The 22892-nt window shown below is 34.3% G+C and overlaps 3 protein-coding genes across 3 annotated transcripts; 2 read left to right on the plus strand and 1 right to left on the minus strand.

Moving 5' to 3' along the window:
* Positions 1–155: 155 nt before the first annotated feature.
* On the plus strand, positions 156–1617 carry LOC105210792 (AN1-type zinc finger protein 2A). The gene is made up of 3 exons (XM_011181935.3): positions 156–740; positions 818–929; positions 992–1617. Exons 1-3 carry the CDS (start codon positions 307–309, stop codon positions 1172–1174), a joined length of 729 nt encoding a protein of 242 aa, XP_011180237.1. The 5' UTR covers positions 156–306; the 3' UTR covers positions 1175–1617.
* Positions 1618–2840: 1223 nt separating this feature from the next.
* On the plus strand, positions 2841–15216 carry LOC105210791 (uncharacterized). The gene is made up of 8 exons (XM_054226529.1): positions 2841–3776; positions 4142–4575; positions 4647–4863; positions 4929–5220; positions 9401–10110; positions 10189–10622; positions 10683–10899; positions 10967–15216. Exons 1-8 carry the CDS (start codon positions 3130–3132, stop codon positions 11250–11252), a joined length of 3237 nt encoding a protein of 1078 aa, XP_054082504.1. The 5' UTR covers positions 2841–3129; the 3' UTR covers positions 11253–15216.
* Positions 14911–18568, minus strand: LOC105210790 (uncharacterized protein DDB_G0283357). Its single transcript, XM_011181933.3, has 2 exons — positions 18433–18568; positions 14911–15559 (listed from the first exon to the last, which is right to left on the minus strand). The coding sequence occupies exons 1-2, from the start codon at positions 18542–18544 to the stop codon at positions 14946–14948; spliced, it is 726 nt and encodes a 241-aa protein (XP_011180235.2). The 5' UTR covers positions 18545–18568; the 3' UTR covers positions 14911–14945.
* Positions 18569–22892: the final 4324 nt, after the last annotated feature.

Here is a 22892-nt window from a genome sequence, read left to right on the forward strand (position 1 = left end):
TATGCTACATACATATTGTTCCATTAACCCTTATAAATACAGGCGTATGCGCCATCGTAAAACAAATCTTCAGGTGGTCGTTTACTGTGATTGGTATTTTATGTATCAGAAGAAGAGGAAGAAGGAGAAACATAAATATATTTTTGACAGTAATTTTTTGACATTAGTGTTTTAAATAATTTCACTTTTATTGTTTAGTCATCTTACTTTGATAAAAGAAGTTTCCTGTTTTGTCTAGAATATTTTGTCACAATTATTACGTACTTTAAATAGTGGCATTATACCTTATTGGCATTTAGTTTCAAAATGGAATTTCCACACCTCGGTCAACACTGCAACGAATCCACCTGTAATCGCTTAGATTTCCTGCCATTTAAATGTGATTCGTGTACTAAAGTGTTTTGTTCAACGCATTTCAATTATGATAACCACTCGTGTACGGGTCCACGTCGTAAAGATATGCAAGTGCCCATTTGTCCACTGTGTGGTGAACCAGTACCCACAGCGCCAGGTGTCGAACCTGACATAACAGTGGGTCGCCATATTGATCAACAGTGCAAGTCGGATACAAAGAAAATTTATACAAACCGTTGTAGCTATAAAAACTGCAAAAAGAAGGAGCTTATTCCAGTTACGTGTAGAGAATGTAAAAAGAATTATTGTTTGCGTCATCGACATACTGCCGATCACGAATGTAATAGGGCAGCTGCTGGAAATGTAGATCAACGTGCTTTAGCAGCGTAAGTACTTACATACATTTTTTAAATATATTTTTCAAATAAATAGGCTTTAAAATACAATTCACTTTATATTTTAGTACTGCTGCCGAATATCGTCGTACCAACAAGCCAACTTCACTGTTCAACGCACAGCCAAAACGTAATGTAGTACCCACAGGCACACAAGTGCAAAATATTCAAGGAAATATGGTAATTGATAATGTGTAAAACAAAGTGTTTCCAAAATGCTTTATTGTTATTTTTTTTTTTAGTCTGAGGATGAAGCGCTGGCACGCGCACTCGCGTTATCGATTATGGAATTGGATGAAAGTGCGGATCGCGAACGACGCAATCAAGCTGCTGGCAACTCTTCTGTACAAGCTAATCCTACAGTACGTGTTGGCGGTCGTGATGGACAAACAACAAATGTCAAGGATAAATGTTTACTTTCGTAGTGCGGATAAAACGAATTGTTAGAATTTTAGATGTTTAATAGGCTATATGAGATTTGATTTTTTTTAATCTAAAGTTAATATTTATGTTTTTTTTTTTGCGATATTGAATGAATGAATTATTATATTTGTAATATATTGCGAGGTGTCAATGCGCATTTGCATTTAATATATGAAATATTCAATAATTTCCAACACGTTTTGTATGGTATTGTACATGCATCTTTAATGTATGTATATAAATAGGTATTTGTATTGAGTATGTATGCCTATTTCATTCTATTTTGTAATTATGCTTAAAGTAGTCGAGTTAAATTTAGCATACTATAATAGACTATAACAGTGATGACGCATTATCAGTTTTAGCGAGTCATTGTTGTAATTGACTTAATACGAATTGTAGTTGTTCGGTTTAAATAAAATAGACGCTTATAAATGAAAAAAAATTATGTTTTTTTTGCACTTACCTATTCATCACTTCCGGTCGCTTTGCCAATACATATATACATCTGTATGTATGTATATCGAATACTTAGCATAACTCATGTTAGGTACAAAAATGGTCTTGTCATGGACATTCCGGTTTCAGTTCCGTATATATATTGTTTTCTTTGATTTGTTACAAGAAATGCTGACATTTTTACTTATTCTTCATGTATCCTAAATAATATTATTTGATCTTTGGCTAACTTTATATAAGTACAATACCTTGAGGTGTCTCAAAATTATGTTGTGATCATATACATATGATCAGAAATATATAAAATCGAATATATTAATATAATTTTTATAACAAATTGGTTGGTTTCAAAGTACATATTTCCGATAAGTAATATACATTTTTATGTATATTAGTAGAGCGTAGATTATCCAAATCAAAAATAGTTTCAATCGTTCGACTAATAATAAGCATGAATTTATTATAAAATTATGATAATAATGTTTTACACAACTGGAAATATTTCACAATATACATACGAATTACAAGCTTATCAGTTGCTTCCGTTAGGTGTGATTTTTTTTTTTACTGCCTTTGTTTAACTGTCGAATCAACATTCGTACGATCGATTTCGTTTTGGTTTGCTGCTATTGCTGATATGTATTGTACGTTATCTTTTAGGTAATTAATTTGAGCATGATCAGCAATTAACGTGTCTGATTGCTAATTGAAATTTGTAGTATATACAATAGTAATAAATAAATAATTATTTATATGAGTATGTAAACGAACTTGAGACGTAAGGAATGTTTGTTTGAAATCGTGCCAAATCATATTATTTCACAAAATAGCTTGAGTAACAGATTTTTATACATACATACATATATAAACAAGAACCTACAAACCCGATTACATATGAATGAACGCTCGTGTGACTTTTGCTATCAGCACGGAGCGTAATATAGGACGCTTACTCTCTCGGGAACAATAAATAATAATAAATAGATTAATGAAAACAAATCGTATATATGTATGTGCATATGAAGCAGACGAAAATATCGCTCTAACAGGCATATCATACATATATATGTACATATTGACATACCATACAAACCAACAAAAAATTTAAAACTGTCTATACAAATTAATATATATGTATGTATATACATACGCATATTAATTGTAACATTTCGAGGGAAGAGCGATTCATCAGTAGGTTTTGTGGTCAGTGATTGAGCAGACAGCGGGAGCAACACATCCCCGTAGACGACAGCTATGGCATTTTGACTTGCTGGGTTTCACTAAAAACGCTCGCCAGCCGGCAAATTTTTCTTTCAAACGTGTAATCAATTAAATTTCATATGCTATACATGCATGCATATATAGTATACAGTTACTCGGTATAAGTTTATGCGAAAAATTCTTTAAGTGTCAACAACAGTTACATAACCACACCGACACGTAGTGATAAAATAGTGTGAAAACAAATGAACTAACTGAAAACAATAGCAAAACAATTATGGCGAAATCAATGTTATGGATTTATTTTTTGCTGGCATTGGCGGTCTCTCACCCCAAAATCGTCGCTGGCGGTCGCATACTCGGCTTGTTTCCTCACTTTGGCTACAGTCATTTCAAAGTATTTTTTCCATTATTACGCACCTTGGCGGAGCATGGTCATCAGGTCACTGTGGTGACACACATAAAAGCGCAGGATAACACCACCAGCAACTATGAAGAATTGCTGTTAGCCGGTCAAAAGACTATCAATTTGGTCACATTTAATGACGTTCTGCCGCGTCGTCCGTTACACTATCTCCTTTTGGAAGCAGAGGCATTGCACCGAGAGGGACAGAAAGCCTGCAAGCTATTCTATGAGAGCGGTCATGTTGATACGATACTTAAACAACACGAACAACAACCATATGATTTGGTGATAACAGAGTACTTCAATACGGATTGCCAGTTGGCTATACCTTATCTGTTAGAAGTACCGATAGTGGGCCTAAGTAGTTGTATACTAATGCCTTATTTCTACGACCGCATTGCGTTACCTGATTTCCCCTCGCATGTACAATCGGAATTTGTCGGCTTTCCGGAAGAGTTGAACTGGCATGAACGTCTGTTGAACTTCGTACAAGCGCATGTGATTAAGAACCTTTATCGGTAAGCTAATTTTCAAGTGCAGATAGGCGGTGCAACCTAACCTACCAAGAGTATGAAACAGTGTTTGTGTAGTGTACAATAATATACATATTAATCAAATAGCAGTTTTGAATTGGCGTTCATAAATTGTTTGAATACTAAAGAGTTATGTAACGAACTTTAAATTTGTTCCTCATAATTGAAATTTTTTAAACGCTTTCAAAAACATAAAATTCCCTTTGGTTTTGTCGAACCTTGAATCAGCAAACCTAAAAAGTACTCTACACTTTTACTGCTTAAAGACTCTTTAAGTGATCTACGTGTACCATAGATAGCGAAGAATATAAAAGAGCGCTTGATTATACATATATGTGATATTTTTACAGTTATCGCACTAATTATTACGATCGCAAATTGATCAACAAGTATCTGAATGTGGACTTTGATGTTGATGATTATGCCAAGCAAAGCACCAGCTTCATTTTGGTCAATCAACATTACACCTTACACGGTAATAAACCGTTAACGGCGCAATTGATCGAAATGGGTGGTATACATATTGATGAGACTGCAGTAAATGCTACTTTACCGGATGAAATTGAGAAGTTTCTTAAAAATGCACCAGCCGAAGGTGTGCTCTTCTTCAGTTGGGGTTCTATGGTGCGCTCGTCCAGCATGCCCAGTGAGAAAGTACAAACAATAGTGAAAGTACTCGAACAACAACCGCTCAATGTGATTTGGAAATGGGAGACTGACGAAGTGCCAACAAAAAGTAAAAAGTTCCTTTTCGTTAAATGGGCGCCACAATTTAGTCTGATCTGTGAGTATGGTGGAAATAGAGGAATTATAACATATAGGATTGTATAAATTATGGATATGAATTCGCAACAGGCCATCCAAAGGTGAAGCTATTTTGGGGACATGGCGGTCTACTCGGCACCACTGAGAATATATACTGTGGCAAACCGTTAATCGTCACACCACTTTACGGTGATCAAAGCTCAAATGCTTATGCTGTACAAAACCGTGGTATTGGCACTATACTGTTCTTCGACGATATCAATGAAAAGAATTTACAGGCGACGCTTAAAGAAATGCGCCGCAAGAGGTGTGTATGGTGCAAAAAAATAAAATATATATTTTTCTAATATCCCTTAACATTTCGGTTCACAGCAATGCTGAGAATGCTGCCGCGTTGTCACACTTATTCCGCCATCAAGACATGAAACCGCTGGATCGAGCCGTGTGGTGGGTGGAACATTTGTTGCAGGAGAATGGCAAAATGGCACATAAATTGCTGCAGACAAAGGCGGTGAAACTTAATTGGTTCGTCTACTATTCACTGGACAGCGTGTGCATTATATTGTTCGCGCTGGCGGTGTTCTACTTCATTTTACGCGCGATTTTGCGACGTTTGAGCGGCCTTTTCAAAGGAGACAAACAAAGTGTCAAAGTGAAAACGAAATAATTGTACATAAAAATATTAATGAATAAAGAGATTTTTTGCCACCTTTTATTATATTGCTGTAAATAACTTTTTTATGTTATGTATCGGTTAATATAGTCAAGATTTTGATACGAATGATTTGTGTTGAGGTTGTCAATCTTCCGAGTTTACACTTTGCTTTTAAAATTAGGACGCAGAACTTAGTAAGAGGTTATGACAACTGAAGATCTTGATGATCTCAGTCAAGAACACAATTTTTTTTATTCGCAGTGTGGGATATATTCCGCATCGTCTTATTGAAACCAGTAACATGGAAGACCTTTTTCACGTATACTGAACCAACTGTATTGTATCTCATCGACGGATTTGTTTTGCTTGAAATTATTTTGCCTAAAACTTGATAAATTGACTACTACAAATAATGCTTGTGTGATTCCTTACCGCACACCTTGATTATATTTTAATTGTCTTACTACTGTTTTTTATTATTCAAAATCATTATTTATACCTCTTTTTAAGTAGTATACCCGTTATCAATGTTTTTGCACAATTCGTTGCATGTTTATTTACTTAAGATATTGTTTAATGGTTTTTCGCAATTTGATAATCGTTGCCGGCGATATAGGTTTCATGTCTGTCGACAATTTTTGCAAAGTTTTTTTTGGAAATTTAATTATGATTATATAAAAACATGAGTACATACTTTTCCATAACTTTTTATACTCCTACAACATGTTGCAAAGAGAGTATAATAATTTTGTTCACATTACGGTTCTGTGTAAGTCATAAAAGTCGTAAGTTTTTTTACTATAAAAAGCTATATGAAACAAACGTACTGGAATCCTTTCTTTTAGCCGCTTCCTTATAAAGTCTAAAAACGGAGGAAATCATGTTATAACCACATTTACCTCCCATACAAAGGTTATGTTCAAAACCAATAAATTTGTTTTAATTCAGTAAGGAAAATCACCAGAAACGTTAAATTTCATGATAAGGTGGAACAAAAGTGTGGCACTGCAATTTTTATATAAAATCTAAAATGGGTGTGGCTCCGCCCACTTATGGGTCAAAAACCATATCTCAGGAACTACTCAACCAATTTCAACGACATTCGGTTCATATCATTTTCTTGGCATCCCAATGCTATAGTTTGAAATGGGAAATCGATTCACAACCACGCCTACTTTCACTATACCACAATTTTGAAGCCTATCTAAATCTCTCAGATATTCTATAGAAAATCAAAGGAGTTGCATTCCTTGCAATAGTGTGCCTCTGTGCCAAAAATGGGCAAAATCGGACAAATCTAGCCCCCAATAAAATATTATTAATTATAGGATATAGTTACTAAAAAATGCAAAATATGAACATAATTTACATTTTCTACTTATGTATTTGCAATGGTGTAGTAAGATTTTTCGATCAACCTTTTTGACAGCTGCTACAAGGGGTCTAAGTTGGATATTTGAAAAAGAAATTAAAATTTAATATTTCCAAAAGTACTGGGACGACTTTTGGAAATTTGGTATGTTACTTTTTTGTTTGTATATGCATATTTCTTCTAATTCAAATATATATTCTTTTCTTGTTTTTTTTCTGAAAGATTTATACTGTAATTTTAAAAATACGTATATCAGTAGACAAGTAGCTTAACTATACTAAATTTGAAAAAATTGGTTCATTATTTTTCGAAATAGAAAGATTTTGTTTTTTTCGAACATCCAATATTATACGCCATTAAAATATTAGGGAAAGGTAGTCCATATCCATATTTTTGATATTTTATAGTATTATATATTAATAGTGCTTTCCAGTAAGTCTTTTCGGAACTTCGAAGGCAAATATTTTCGTTTTTATACTCTCGCAATAAAGTTGCTACGAGAGTATTATAGTTTTGTCCACATAACGGTTGGTTGTAAGTCCTAAAACTGAACGAGTTAGATATAGGGTTATATATATCAAAATGATCAGGGTGACGAGAAAAGTTCAAATCCGGATGTCTGTCTGTCCATCCGTCTGTCGGTCCGTCCGTCCGTCCGTGCAAGCTGTAACTTGAGTAAAAATTGAGATATCTTAATGAAACTTGGAAGACGTATTTCTTGGACCATAAGAAGGTTAAGTTCGAAAATGGGCGTAATCGGACCACTACCACGCCCACAAAATGGCGAAAACCGAAAACACATAAAGTGTCATAACTAAGCCATAAATAAAGCTATGGAAATAAAATTTGATACAAAGGATCGCACTATGAAGGGGCATATTTGGATGTAATTTTTTTGGGAAGTGGGCGTGGCCCCGCCCCCAAATCAGTTATTTGTATATATCTCGCATACCAATTAAGCTATATAAACCAAACTTTCTGAAGTCGGTTCTCTTACGTACCCCACCATACACCATGAAAATAGTTGAAATCGGATAATAACCACGCCCACCTCCCATACAAAGGTTAGGTTGAAAAAAATCGGACCATATGTTTTCAAGGCCCCATATATCGAACATGAGGACCTCGGTGCTTCTAACCTAATATTAGGGTTTCCAACTTTCAATGGACTTTATATAATATATATGACGAATATGTGGGTCAAATTGTGTATTATATAATATTAATTAAGTTAAATAAATAAATTACGAGTGTATAAAATGTTCGGTTACACCCGAACTTAGCCCTTCCTTACTTGTTAACTTATAAAATCATTCTTCCCGAAAAAAATAGTTTGTTCCAATACCCTGCCGAGTGTTGTACAGTGTTATTAATAACTACCGGTATTCGAATATTCACTTAAACCTTTCATGCCCAATAGGCATATAACAAATTTTGACGAAAAATTTTGCATACCACCACGTGGTGGTAAATATTGTACAAGTAATGAATATCACTTTTTTAGGTGATTTCGGTTCAAAAACGTTCCGCACAAAAATGGATTTATAAAAAAAGTCAACATTTTTTTTAAATATTTTTATTCATCTAACGGGAAATCATTCAACTATCGTAATCTTTCTTTTATCATTGTTGCATAGAGAACATTAAATAAAAGAGAAGAAGTATGTAACTACGCTCTCGTCTCGTCAGATGTAAAGACATTGTCGCGCGCACAGCTGTGTTATTATTATATTGAATCAGAATTTTCTGAAGAAAAATTAGTTTGGGGTGGGTGGGGCACTTCCCTTAGGTCCATTAAAAGGCGTTTGGAATAATAGGACGATTATTAGTTAAATAAATATCTATTATTATGAAGAAAAACGTGTACAGTGTACAAAACTTTTTTTGTTTTTTGCAGCAGTTCTGATAAAAAAGTAATTTCGTTTTGCGCGGAAACTTTTTTGCAATTTTGCAAAACAAAAAAAATAATGGGGCTCATAATTTTTTATTCTCTATTCGACTATGGTATGCCGTTTTTCGTGTTTGCAAAAATTGTAAAAAGTTATATGCCTATTGCCCAATGTTGCCTATAGGACAGGATACATAGGACTTTGAAATTTTTATCACTTCATATTTGAGTTAATTTTAATTTGGGCATGAGAGGGTTAAGTGTTTTACCTCTTATGATATTTTACATTTTGGTCGATTTGGCCATATGTACATATATGTTCTTGCTTTTTATAAAGAGACTAGGAGAAGTACTGCACCAATTGTATCCGTTTCAATACCGTCCTCTTATTAGGTATATGGAAGCTCGAAATGTATAAGCTTACATATATTTTTTATAAAATTTCAACCAATTTTAGATGCGAGTTGTCTGGGGATTTTAGTATCACTAATTGTACGGTTTTTTGTGCAATGTTTAGTTCGTCTAGTCGTAGACTAGTTTGTTTAGTACGAAATCTTATCTTTCTAACACCATCCAGCATAACCTGATCGCACTTATGCAATGCTAGATATATGTAGATTGCTATGGATATATTTCTTTTATGAATTTATCTTGACTAATATTATGTAGACTAAATCTATTTAAGGAAATCTTATCGATAATTAGCAATTCTTAGAAACTTTGTTGCCCCCGATATCAAATCGCTGAAAGTGAATTTTTGTAGTTTAAAAGCTTATATATAGATGTGGCGAATTTAAATTAGAGCAGTACAATAGTTTTTGCGATCGGTGAATACAAGGATTACGGCGAAACATAAACCAAAAGAATTTACTAAATTTATTAGAATAAAAGTTATGAAAACAGTTCTAAAAAAATAATTTTGAGAGTGAAATAAAATATATATAATTTTAGAGATATTTCGGTTACAAATCATCATCAGTTATGCTTATAAACGCATAGAAATATTGGTCTTTATAATTGTACTGACCACTTCAATTAACCCCATATTAATAGCTGATGGCAGTCGCATACTCGGCATATTTAACTATAATGCCTACAGTCACTTCAAGGTTTTCTATCCACTTTTACGCAGACTGGCCGAAAAGGGTCATCAAGTCACAGTGTTGACCCATGTAAAAGCGCTGGATAGGATAAAGCCACAGAACTATACGGAACTGCTGTTGCCTGGCGGTTTGAGAACTAATAAGGTTACATTTAAAAATATATTTCCACGTCGAAACTTGCTTAATATCTTCAGAGATATGGATTATATGCACAATGAGGGATTGTCACACTGTGAACTCCTGTATGAAAGTGGCCATGTCGATACGATTTTAAAAAGTCACGAACAGCAACCGTTCGATTTGGTCATCACCGAATATATGAATTCGGATTGTCAATTGGGTATACCGTATTTGTTGCAAGTACCTGTGGTGGGTATGAGTAGTTGTGTATTAATGCCCTACCACTTTGATCGTATTGCATTGCCTGATTTTCCGTCGTATGTTCAATCGAAATTAGTCGGCTTTCCGGAAGAACTGAATTGGTATGAACGACTGTTGAATTTTCTGCAAATTAAACTGGTGAATTTTTCATATCGGTAAGATTTTCGAAATTGATATTTTTTTGTTTCTGCCGAGGCTAAAGTGCTAACTACCAATAATATGAAATTTTACAGTTATCGTACAAATTATCACGATCGCAAAGTGATCAATAAATATCTTCATGTGGATTTCGATATTGGTTATTATGCCAAGCAAAGCACCAGCTTAATTTTAGTTAATCAACATTACACACTACACGGTAATAAACCGTTAACGTCACAATTAATCGAAATAGGTGGTATACATATTGATGAGACTGCAGTAAATGCTACTTTACCGGATGAAATTGAGAAGTTTCTTAAAAATGCACCAGCCGAAGGTGTGCTCTTCTTTAGCTGGGGTTCTATGGTGCGCTCGTCCAGCATGCCCAGTGAGAAAGTACAAGTAATAGTGAAAGTACTCGAACAACAACCGCTCAATGTGATTTGGAAGTGGGAGACTGATGAAGTGCCAACAAAAAGTAAAAAGTTCCTTTTCGTTAAATGGGCGCCACAATTCAGTCTGATCTGTGAGTATTGCGTAAATAGAGCAATTATAAACTGACGAAATTTAGGATAATTCTTCACAGGCCATCCTAAGGTGAAACTATTTTGGGGGCATGGTGGTCTACTCGGCACCACTGAGAATATATACTGTGGCAAACCGTTAATTATCACACCGCTCTTCGCAGATCAAAGCGTAAATGCTTACGCTGTACAAAATCGTGGTGTGGGCACAATTTTTTTATTTGACGATATCAATGAAAAGAATTTAAAGGCGACGCTTAAAAAAATGCGCCGTAAGAGGTGAGTATGGTGTACATTCAAATATTCATTTATCTATAATAATATTCCGCAACTTTTTGGTTCACAGTTATGCTGAGAATGCTGCCGCGCTGTCACACTTATTCCGCCATCAAGACATGAAACCTCTGGATCGAGCCGTGTGGTGGGTGGAACATTTGTTGCAGGAGGATGGCAAAATGGCAAATAAATTGCTGCAGACAAAGGCGGTGAAACTTAATTGGTTCGTCTACTATTCACTGGACAGCGTGTGCATTATATTGTTCGCGCTGGCGGTGTTCTACTTCATTGGACGCGCGATTTTAAGATGTTTATGCGGCCTTTTTAAACAAAGTGTCAAAGTGAAAACGAAATAATAAACAAATTGTTCGTAGATTTTATTACATTTAAATAATAAATTAATTAAGCGAAAATAAATTATTTGGTTCAAAATAATTTGGAACAAAATGCATTTTTTTACAGCGTGCACCACTAGTTTATATCGGTTTAGTTTAGTTTATGTTTATTTATGTTAAATATCGTGGTGGTATAGTGTTGATGGACATGGATGGATTGTGTTGTTGAGGTAGTCATTCTTCCCAGATTATACTTTGCTTTTGAAATTCAGACATAAAACGAAGTCAGCGGTTCTGAAACCTGGAGATCTTGAACTGACTATTTTTATGCGGAATGTCAGTTTCTGCATCGTTTATTTAAAGTGACTCAGAACTACAAATAATATTTGTCAGACTTCTTATGACATACCACCAAAGTGGGTTATTTTTTATAGTTCGTTAATCCAGAAGGTTAAGTTCAAGGTGATTTCTTTCTATCGTCTTTAAAGTAGTATTTGTAGATGTTATCAATGTTTTTGGGAAGTCCTGATATGGTTAATTATGTCAATTTATAATCATAATTGCTTTTGCGATATGGTTTTACTGTCTGTCGACCCTTGTTTTTTCTGAATGATCCTAATAAATCCGAATTTTCTCATATCAGAAGATATAGCTAATGAAATTATTGAAATCTCTTTGTAGTCTGTTTTCGCATTATCATAAGCTTATATAGTGCCGCTATTGGAAAGTACCATGTTCACTAAATTTTATAATTTTTTAATCTCACTTGTTTATAAAAGAAGTCATAAATTGGGCAGTATTCGATGTGATCACTTCTAAAAATTCGATATACGTTTTGTTGTTAAGTGGTTAGGTCGTATTCCATATCTAAATTGCTATTAGGAGACATATTTTATGCCTTTTAGTAACCGTTTATTTATCTTGGTAACCGTTATATTATTACTAACGCAGTTATTGTACAAATAGAAATGAAAACATATTAAAACTGATCTAAGTTAATATCCGCTTACCCACATTTTCGTTCAGATCTGCTTGCTGATGACACAGGCACGCTTCGAGGAGAACTTGGACAAGTTCATTAAATCACGCATATGTGGTTTTCCATGAGCAATCGAAGTGAAGTGCATATAAATTATAATTGTATATAGTGTTTTATTTGAATATGAGGTGTCAAGCAAGTGTTATAACACTGCATTGTAAATACGCATAAAATCTCGCGAGTGTGTGTAAATGTGAAAGTAATTGAAGGTGGAGCACATGAAATCAATAATCAAAATAGCCAATGCAAATCTATTAATAGATATTTATACGCACAAGCGCAGCATCGCAGCGAGAAGGTGAACAAGCACTCACAATTGACGTCACACATGGACCGTATGACAACGTCGTCGTCGCAAAATCCCTTCTAAATAAATATAAATATTTTTGTTCTTATTATGATTGGATGAAAGATGGGAAGCAATCAATTATCTAATAAATGCAATGTCATATTCATGATACTCGGTATAAGTGTGTGTTAGAATTTCTAGTATAGCAATGGTGTATCGAAAATGACCATGACAATGACAATGACAGTGACAAAGCACAGTTCTTTATAAGAGCTTTTAAACAAGGTAAACTCTAAGTGTGCTCTAAAATAAATCGATTTATTATAATTTTACATATTTTTCAATTCCAAAATTTCGAATCTTTTTTTATCGCTTTTGCTAGAGCTTACACAATGCAGACAATGAAATTTCTAGGCGAACACTAGGATTGTTCTACATTTTTTCTCTGCGTGGAGATTTAAAGCTTGTTGATATGTTATGTCGCGTTTCGTTTTAAGAGAATGACATTTCGATAGTTCTGTCATAAGCCAGCAGTTGTCTTTTATATTTGTTGTCTTATTGCCGTCTTTTATACTTTCATTTAGATTAAATACCGATATTATTTCAATTTTATTCTGGTAAATCCGTTTAAGGAACTAGTAATGCCTAGGAATAACTGTGAAAGATCGCTTTTGAAAACTCCAATGTTTACTGTACTAAGGGTTTATGTGTTTTATGATTTTTATCTTGAAAAGTTGAAAATTCTATGACAATGAGTTAAATTAGTTTAATTTGATTGACGTTAAGGCAAACATTGAGACCTCTAGTAATCCAGCTGCTTTAATGTATTAATTTGGAAAATGATGGAAATCTAGAATAGAATTTAGCATGAGAATTCAGCAAAAACCATTTGATAGGTATCTGATCTGTTGTACATATTTACAGTACATATATGAAAGCGGAACTCTAATCACCATAATCCACAAAAAACCATCCGAGTTAAGGAGAACTTCGAGTTCGCGAAGTTCGAGTTACGGAAGTTTAACTGTACTATTTATTTATTTATTAAATTCATATTTTTTTCTTCTCTGGGGTTTTTTTATACCCTGAACAGGGTTTATTAAGTTTGTCACGAAGTTTGTAAAACCCAGAAGGAAGCGTCGGAGGCCCTATAAAGTATATATATAAATGATCAGTATGTTGAACTGAGTCGATTTAGCTATGTTCGTCTGTCTGTCCGTTCGTCCGTCTGTCTGTCTGTATATATACGAACCTGTCCTTCAGTTTTTAAGATATCGTTTTGAAATTTTGCAGATGTTATTTTCTCTTCAAGAAGCTGCTCATTTGTCGGAACTGCCGATATCGGACCACTATATCATATAGCTGCCATACAAACTGAACGATCGGAATCAATGGCTTGTATGGAAAACTTCCGCATTTTACTACATATCTTCACGAAATTTGGTGTGAGTTATTGTTCATACAAATAATTTAATCTGCGAAAAAATTGTTCAGATCGCTTCACTATAGCATATAGCTGCCATACTAACCGAACGATCGGAATCAATGGCTTGTATGGAAAATTTTCGCATTTGACGTGGTAGCTTCACGAAATTTGACATGCATTACTGCTTAAGGTAATAATATAATCTGCGAAGAAATTGTTCAGATCGGTTAACTATATAACCTTAATGTTTCTAGCAAACAACCCGGCTAAAAAGAATTAGAAAAATGTTTTCTTTAGATTTGCTTAAACACATAGTTACTAAAAGAAATGCACCTGTGAAGAGTATATTAGTTTCGGTACAGCCGAAGTTAACGTTTTTTCTTGTTTTCTATATAATCTTTCACTTAAACCATTTCGAACTCTATAAAAATAATGTTCTTAATAGAACTGATTAGTGGTTGGTTGGTCGTAAGCGGCGCTCTTAAACCAAGAATAGGTCAAAAACTTTAAGAATCTTTAATAGATTTATAAATTTCTGATCAAATCTAATAATTAATTATAAAAATAGCTAAGTTCTTACTGCTTTAATGATATGACCTTGAAATTCCTACACTTCTCAGAGAAGATTTATAATTATAGTATGTCAAAAATGTCTGAAAACAAAGTCCAAAGTAATTTATTTTTAATTCTTTTTTATTTTATTTTCTATTCTTAATTTGTTTGGAGCGCAAAATTAAGTAATATTTCAAAATTGTTTGCGCATTATATAAAGAAGAGATGCTGAAGTTAATTTATATGTATAAGTAATTCATATGCATAACATAAATAACAAAATTTAAATACAAAGGAAAATACAGTAAGAGTAATAGTTATAGGTTATTTGGCAGTAGCGCATGAAGGAAGTTACATACTTTGTATTTCATACCCATTATGAATACAAGCGAATATGGTAATACATATTTAATTCTCCTCATAATCATATTCATCGAGATTGTCATCGCTGCGGTTGCGTATGATTTTTGTGCTATTGTTCACACTGCTGCTGCCGCTGATGCCACCGCTGCCACTACTGCTGCTGCTGCTAATGCCGCTATTATTGCCATTTACATTGCTGCCAATGTTGGTGTTGTATGTGTTGCTGTTGTATTTGTTGTAGTTGTTCTTATAGCTAGCATCCACTGCGCTTGTACTTCCACCATAACTGGTTGTGGACGTGTTATTCTTAATGCTGCCAACACTGCTGCTGCCGCCACGATTGCTAGTGCTAGTGCTGGTGCTGCTGCCAGAGCTGCCAGCATTGTTGTTGCTGTTGCTGTTCACATTGCCGCGTCCACGGTAATCACGTCCGCTTGCCTTTGTGACGGCTACCACATCATTCGGGCTGTCATAATCACCATAACCGTCCAGGCATACGCGATTGCATTCCTCCAACGTTTTGAAGTTGTTGACGTTGCCCGCACAGCCGCCAAAGTAGAACATGGCGCACTTCATGCGACGCATATCGAAATAGTAGCGCTTCACTTTGGCCCGACAGTAGCCAAAGTCCATGGGCATAAGACATGTTTCCGGTATGCCTGCAATGAGAATGCAAAGCCATGTAGTATAAATTGGAAAAAAACCAACACACACATACATACAAACACATCTATATGTATATGTAAATGCAAGTGTGTATTGTATATTGCATGCAAAATTATTGCTGCTTGATGTCATCACCGTTGCGATGACTTACTTAGTTGGAATGTAATTATAACAACAACAAGTTACACAGGTACTCCATACAAAGCTCCGTTCTGTTATTGCAGATACACAGGAGATTAATTATGATTAATTGCTTTAAATGAAGTGGCATGCATGCAATGTGTTGAAAAGAACCTAACTATTTATTTATAAATTTATAATAAGCATACAGAAGTGAACAAATCGTGATTGCGTGTGGAAAGAAGTCACCGACTTGTCAGATAGTTTAACACTTCTTTATGATATGCAGTTTCTTTGCAAATTAAATTCAATACCCTCGAAGTAACAACAACTCAGTTTTTTTAACTATGTCCGCTTCCAGCTTAATACCCTCTAAGTAACAACAACTTGACTGTTCGTATGTAAATCGGTTGCTGTGGTTATACGGAACTTCTCATTTTGGAGTTCAGTTCAGGAGAAGTAAATCAATTTAAAATTCATTACATTTCAATGCTTTTATAGTTTGGGTTCCTGTTGCAACCGTCTTTCTTCTATTAGTCATTTATCTAATTTGTTATTTATTACTCATTACACACCCTTATGCCTTCGGAAGCTTTGATCCACATAATGCATGCACCTCGTATGAAAGTTTTAGTTAACTTAAGCTTATCAAATCAAAAGATTTACTTTGAAACATTCGTGGGGGCATACTTTTTCTAAAACGACCTATGTAATACATCACTTTACTAGGCAAGCTTTAAAGATAGATGTTAAATTAACCCCCTAGTGCGTGTATCGACTGGTGGTAGGATAGACTCCAGTCGATTGAGTCGATTATACTTTATTTTGCTATTGTGTTGTGTAACTTGATCGACAAAATTCAAAAATTTCTAACGATTAAAAAATTGTCGACAATTGAGCGATTGAAAAGCATTCACAGTCGATGATTGAGCGACTGATCGTCACTCGCAATAGCACCTATTGATAGGGATAAGTGAGAGTTCTAAGGAATACAGTCCATTCTTCCGTTGCCCTAAATTCAACAGAATTTTAAGGATTACATATTTGTGTTTAAGCTGGTTATGTCGTCAAAACATTTCACATAGTTTATCGGGTATTACTTCAAAAGTCTTTTGAAGTTGAAATTCGGACCCCTTTTATTTCATGCAAACGGGATATAAGGGCTCTCGATCATATATGTCTAAAATTTCGATAATATCACATGGAATGAATATCTCCACTACAGCCTCCCAAATTGACAAAATCATACAAATATGTACTTAGTAAGACTCTCTGAACCATGTACCTTGAATCAGTCAGAAATCCCACTGATGTGGTGAAGACTATAACAACTCGATGAATATCTGAACCGGCACTTTTATAGAATTATTAACTCCGGAATCGCATAAAGAGTAAGACGGATTAGAAAAGAAATAATCTGCTTGAATAGTTTTATAATTTACTAACCACAGTTTTAGAAAACAAAGCTGGAATGATATTGCTGCAGAATAATGATCAACCAGAATATTGTTTCAATGTTAGAATCCTCAACAATGCTTAAGGGTTTAAATGGGTTTTGTCGCGTAAAAATGGCCTATTTTCAATATTTTTTTTCATGTAAAAAATTATATATTCAATTCAAACTTTTTTATGTCTTATATATACATATTTAAAGAATAATTTCAGAAATTCTTGACAGGATCATCCGAAATGAAAAAAACAGAAATAAGTGTTTTAGGTAAGTCCATAATCTCGTGCTTGAACGCAGGAAAGACAAAAAACTTAAAAATTGGAATTTTGGTAGACATTATTCCAAAAAAATAAAAATTTCGTTCAAATTTGCTTGCATTTGTTTTTTTTTTTTAAATAGTTGTAATTAAAAAAAATAAAATAAAATCCTTCGTTCAAGCACGAGTAAATTGTATCTCTCACACCTGTTCAAAATTTCATCAAGATCGGTTAAGTATTATAGTTTTCGAAAAAATTTGACAACCCACTTTGAAAACACGGTTCCGAGAAAAACACTTTTAAAGTTTTGAGTAACAATAGTGTCTGACTTGGAGCGCATACCTTCCAAAGGCTGTATCTCCGAAAATATTATTCGGATCGACGGAAATTTAGGACAATATTTTTGAGTTGTTGTAGAAATTAATAAGCCAAAAACCAAAGCCGATTTTTTGAATCCACGAAACCCATGAAACCCCTTAAGTGGAATGGTTCGAAAAATTCAGAAATCTGTCGCAATTTTTAAGAAAATAATTATCTGAAAGGATCTATAACGGTTGTGAACTCAAGAGATGATCTTAATGAAAGTGAAAATTAAAGAATCCGTGTGCAACAAGCCTTCAATATGTTTCAAGAACTTAAGCACTTGCTTTCTCACTGTCGAACCATCTGTGGATCACTGAGTCTGTTCAGCATTACAGGACAGCAATTACGCATACAAAATAGCCTTCTCAATTAAAGCGGTATTTGGAAATTTATTTTCTTATAACTTTTGAAAGAAACTGCCTCGTAAACAGGATTTTGAAAATTGACCTCAATAACAACGCTTGGTTGTGTCTGGGCTAGTGTTTTTTCGTTTCGTTTTTTCAATCTGCATCAATAATGTTAATTTGTCCAGTATGAAACTGGTTCACATTTCGATTGCATTCAAAAACGACACATTCCGCTAGCAATTAACGCATTTCTGCAGTCCGGTCAACAAATTGCACTTGTTATTTTCTATAAAACAACAACAATTTAAAAACGTTTTTTTTTCACTCACCATCATAACGATCTGGTGCATAGAGCCCCACCGTGGAAGCACTTGCCGCCAGCCCACCATGCAACACGACACTGATCAACAGTAGGCAGGATACGAATAGATGCATCTTCATTTCACTTTCCACCGCTCGAATGCGTTTAGCTAATTTTTTTTACTAACTGTTATTTGTTTCTGTTTCGTACGACAATGATCTTGTGAATGTTTGCGTTGCCGGCAGCACTGAATCTGTGTCAGCGACTACTGGACTAGCCGATTGGAAACTGAAACACTTACGCGCTTTCTCACGCTTACTCACACTCGCGGCAGCGCTGGCAATTAAAAAGCAAAACTTGCTAAATTTGTAGGAGAAAAAAATGAAACAACGGTGAAAAGTAAAATGTAGAAAATGTGCAATTGAGTTTTCACTAGACGCGTTTGCGATTGCGCCGCTTATCGACGACTGCTGTTGCGGCTGTTGCTGATCGATCACTGTGGCACAAGTTGCAGCGTTGCGCTGTCTTGTTTGGCTTGGCGAATATGTGTGTGCGCGCGCCGCTGTATACACCTATGTATTTGTGTATTTATGTATGTGTGTGTGTGAGGCACTCAAGTGGAAAATTCATAAATGTTCGTCTATGAAATTATATGCGTTTTTCGAATATTTTCGTTGTGTTTTCTTGCTTTTTTGCGCCTTTAAACGTTCAAATTTTTCATTTATTCATTAGCCACAATCACTTAGCGGTCTTTAATAGAAATTCATGCGTGACAGCTAAAGACTCGCACCCAAAAAATCGCGTTGATTTTGTTTTGCCTTATTTTTAAATATTGCCTCAGGTGTGCGCGTTCAAGTAGCCTGTAGGCTGTTTTGCACGTAGGTGTCTTTTATTGGTTGGTTTTGCAAATGTTGTTCATTCTTGGTTTGCGCTTGCGCGTATGGCGTTCAGTGCGCGTTTGCTGTTTAGAATATACTGAGCCAACAGCAGCTGTGCGCGCCATGTTATAAAAACTTTCAACAACACATCGCCAAAGAATTCCGATTATTCCAGCAAACGCAGTCATAAAAAAATCATAACAATAAAAAATAAAGTTATACTATATAATTACATACAAACACCTACAAATACTTACGTACATACATACATATAATCAAAAATACAAACATACAAATTAAATCAAAATACATTTTAAAACTTTTGTAAACAGCTTAACAACAAAGTGCTGCGTATTAAAACCAGTCCTCCTCGTCAGTCATCCGTTTGTCCGTCCACCTGTTCGCGGTTCTGTCATTGCACTGAATGTAAATATTCTTAAAGAGTAATAATTGATGCTGCGTCATCGACATGATTGTCGCCTGAATATACTACATTTCAGCAGCATTAAGTGCACCAGACTACCACTCGTTGCTATTGTGAGTGCTTGTTTTTGATATAGAAAGTTCATTTTATACTCTCGCAATTTATTTAATGTTATATAATACACAATTTGACCCACATATTCGTCATATATATTGTATAAAGTCCATTGAAAGTTGGAAACCATAATATTAGGTTAGAAGCATCGAGGTCCTCATGTTCGATATATGGGGCCTTGAAAACCTATGGTCCGATTTTGGCGATTTTTAGAATGGGGCTGCCACACTATAAACATAGTATTTGTGCAAAGTTCTGCACCGATATCTTCACTAGTGCTTACTTTATATATTGTAATGTAAACGATTCAGATCGTCTTCAAAGTTTTGGTATATGGAAGTAGGCGTGGTTGTGAACCGATTTGGCCTATTTTCACAACATATCATTGAGATGTAAGGAAACTATTACAAACCAAGTTGCATTGAAATCGGTCGAGTAGTTCCTGAGATATGGTTTTTGACCCATAAGTGGGCGACGCCACGCCCATTTTCCATTTTGTAAAAAAATCTGAGTGCAGCTTCCATCTGCCATTTCTTATGTGAAATTTAGTGTTTCTGCCGTTTTTCGTTAGTGAGTTAACCCACTTTTAGTAATTTTCAAACTAACCTTTGTATGGGAGGTGGGCGTGGTTATTATCCGATTTTAACTATTTTCATGGGGTGTGGTGGGGTACGTAAGAGAATCGACTACAGAAAGTTTGGTTTATATAACTTCATTGGTTTGGAAGTTATATACAAAAAACCTATTTGGGGACGGAGTCACGCCCACTTAAAAAAAAATTACATCCAAATGTGCCCCTCCCTAATGAGATCCTATGTTCCAAATTTTATTTTCATAACTTTATTTATGGCTTAGTTTTGATACTGTATAGGTTTTCGGTTTTCGCCACTTTGTGGGCGTGGCAGTGGACCGATTTTGCCCATTTTTGAAAGCAACCTCCTCAGGGTGCCAAGGAATGTGTGTTCCAAGTTTCATTAAGATATCTTATTTTTTACTCAAGTTATCGCTTGCACGGACAGACGGACAGAAGGACGGACAGACATCCGGTTTTCAAATCCACTCGTCATCCTGATCATTTATATATATATAACCCCATATCTTACTCTTTTTTTTCTTGGTGACACAAACAACCGTTAGGTGAACAAAACTATAATACTCTGTGCAACAGGTTGCGAGAGTATAAAAATATTGTTGAAAGAGGCGAGACTGCTTTCAAAAAGAATTCGTTATTCACATTTTGTTATGAAAAAGTTAGAATGCTCCAATTCTAGCCTAGACAAATACCATCGTAGAAACAGAACTTCCAATAAGTCCAAATTACTTTCATACGAAACTTAAAGCACTATATAATATATAAATATTAAAATAGAGGTTAGTTAGTATTTTATTAGAAAAATTATTGAGAACTTCAAAACAAAGCTATTTATACTAAGTTCTATTGAGACAGTCGCAAGAGTAGGTAAGCTTTGCTAACATTTACTCACATTGCATCACCCTTTATATAATGCATTCAAATTCATATCATAACTTCACTTACATACATACCTATATAACTTCCATTCTCGTTACTCATGCCCCCTGTTGTTTGTCGAACAAGTTTATTTACTCACATCTTAGTTCAGAATACGTATCCCCACCAATCGATTTGGCTTATTGCCAGTGACAGTGGAAGTGGTGAGTGTTGTGCTGCAGCGAAATAGGTGTGCGTGCACGCATGCGTGAACGAGTTTTGAAACCTCGAAAAGAAATGTTAGTCATGCTTTCATAATAAATTGCATTCATATTAATTTTTGGATTTGTTTATGTTAATATTTATATAAAGTTTCATTAATTTTTATCCACATCGTCTTTTTATGCCTAGTACATCCTTATTAGTTCTGTTTTCAGTTCAAAATTATTTATTATTTATTTCTAAAGTCAAAATTACAAATTTTTACTTTCTTACATAAAAAATGTACATCATATGATGTCATGATATTATATCATATCACATGATCTCTCTACATTACATGATATCAAAACGTACCGCAATATATCAATCGATCTTACACCTCGTTCCATATAAAATTGCATGTCACGTGACCTTAAATTACATCACACGATAGCATATCACATCACATTAAGACAACATGCAGATTTTTTACTTTCTTACATCAAAGTAATCACATCACTTGATGTCATGTTGTTACACCATATTAAATGATTTTTCTACTTTACATCATGTCAAATCATACTTACGATATCACAGTTTATTAATAGATCTCTTTGTTCCATATAAAATTTAATGTCACACGAGCTTACATCACATCACATTACCATATCACATGATATTATATCATACCAAAAAATCACATCACGTCAACTACTATCAATTGCAAAATGCATCAAATTAAATTATTCGTTAACTTTAAACAAGTTTTAATGCTAAAACCTCACAATTTTAATATATTTGAGCCGCTTTCATATCACATCACATCGAATTGAATATCACTAACACGCTATGATTATTTATTGTATGTGATTCTTCAGAGCTACTCATCCACGTTTTTTATATAGAGTTTGTATAGAATTCCAGTCATAATATTATGAATGAAATTTCGAGAAATGTTACCATATTCTTGTTACATCATATCATCACTTCAGCTTCGTTTTTCTACTATCCTGTCATGTGCTCTTCTCATTCGCCTTTCTTTCAAAACTCTAATTTATTTATAATTGTAGAAAAAAACTTTTTAATTACAGTTAATGTAATAACTAAACTAAAAAAATCCCCAATGCACACAATCAACCAATTGAAAATTACACGATATCTATAAGTATATGTACTTAAACGAACACTGCATTTGTCTTACAAATTTATGCATGGGCGTAACAGTGATTTAATAAAAATAATTACTGTAAGTTAATCGCCAACTCAAATAGACACTATGCTGCAAAATTAATTATTTTTATTGAATAATTCATTGGAATGGACAATAGTTGGACTGAAATTTTTTTTTATTAATTTGGAATAGTTGAACTCAATTTTTTTTTATTAATTTGGAGCTCAACATTTCGATAAAAACTAAAATT

Source organism: Zeugodacus cucurbitae, chromosome 3, assembly GCF_028554725.1.
Source record: "Zeugodacus cucurbitae isolate PBARC_wt_2022May chromosome 3, idZeuCucr1.2, whole genome shotgun sequence".
NCBI lineage: Eukaryota > Metazoa > Arthropoda > Insecta > Diptera > Tephritidae > Zeugodacus > Zeugodacus cucurbitae.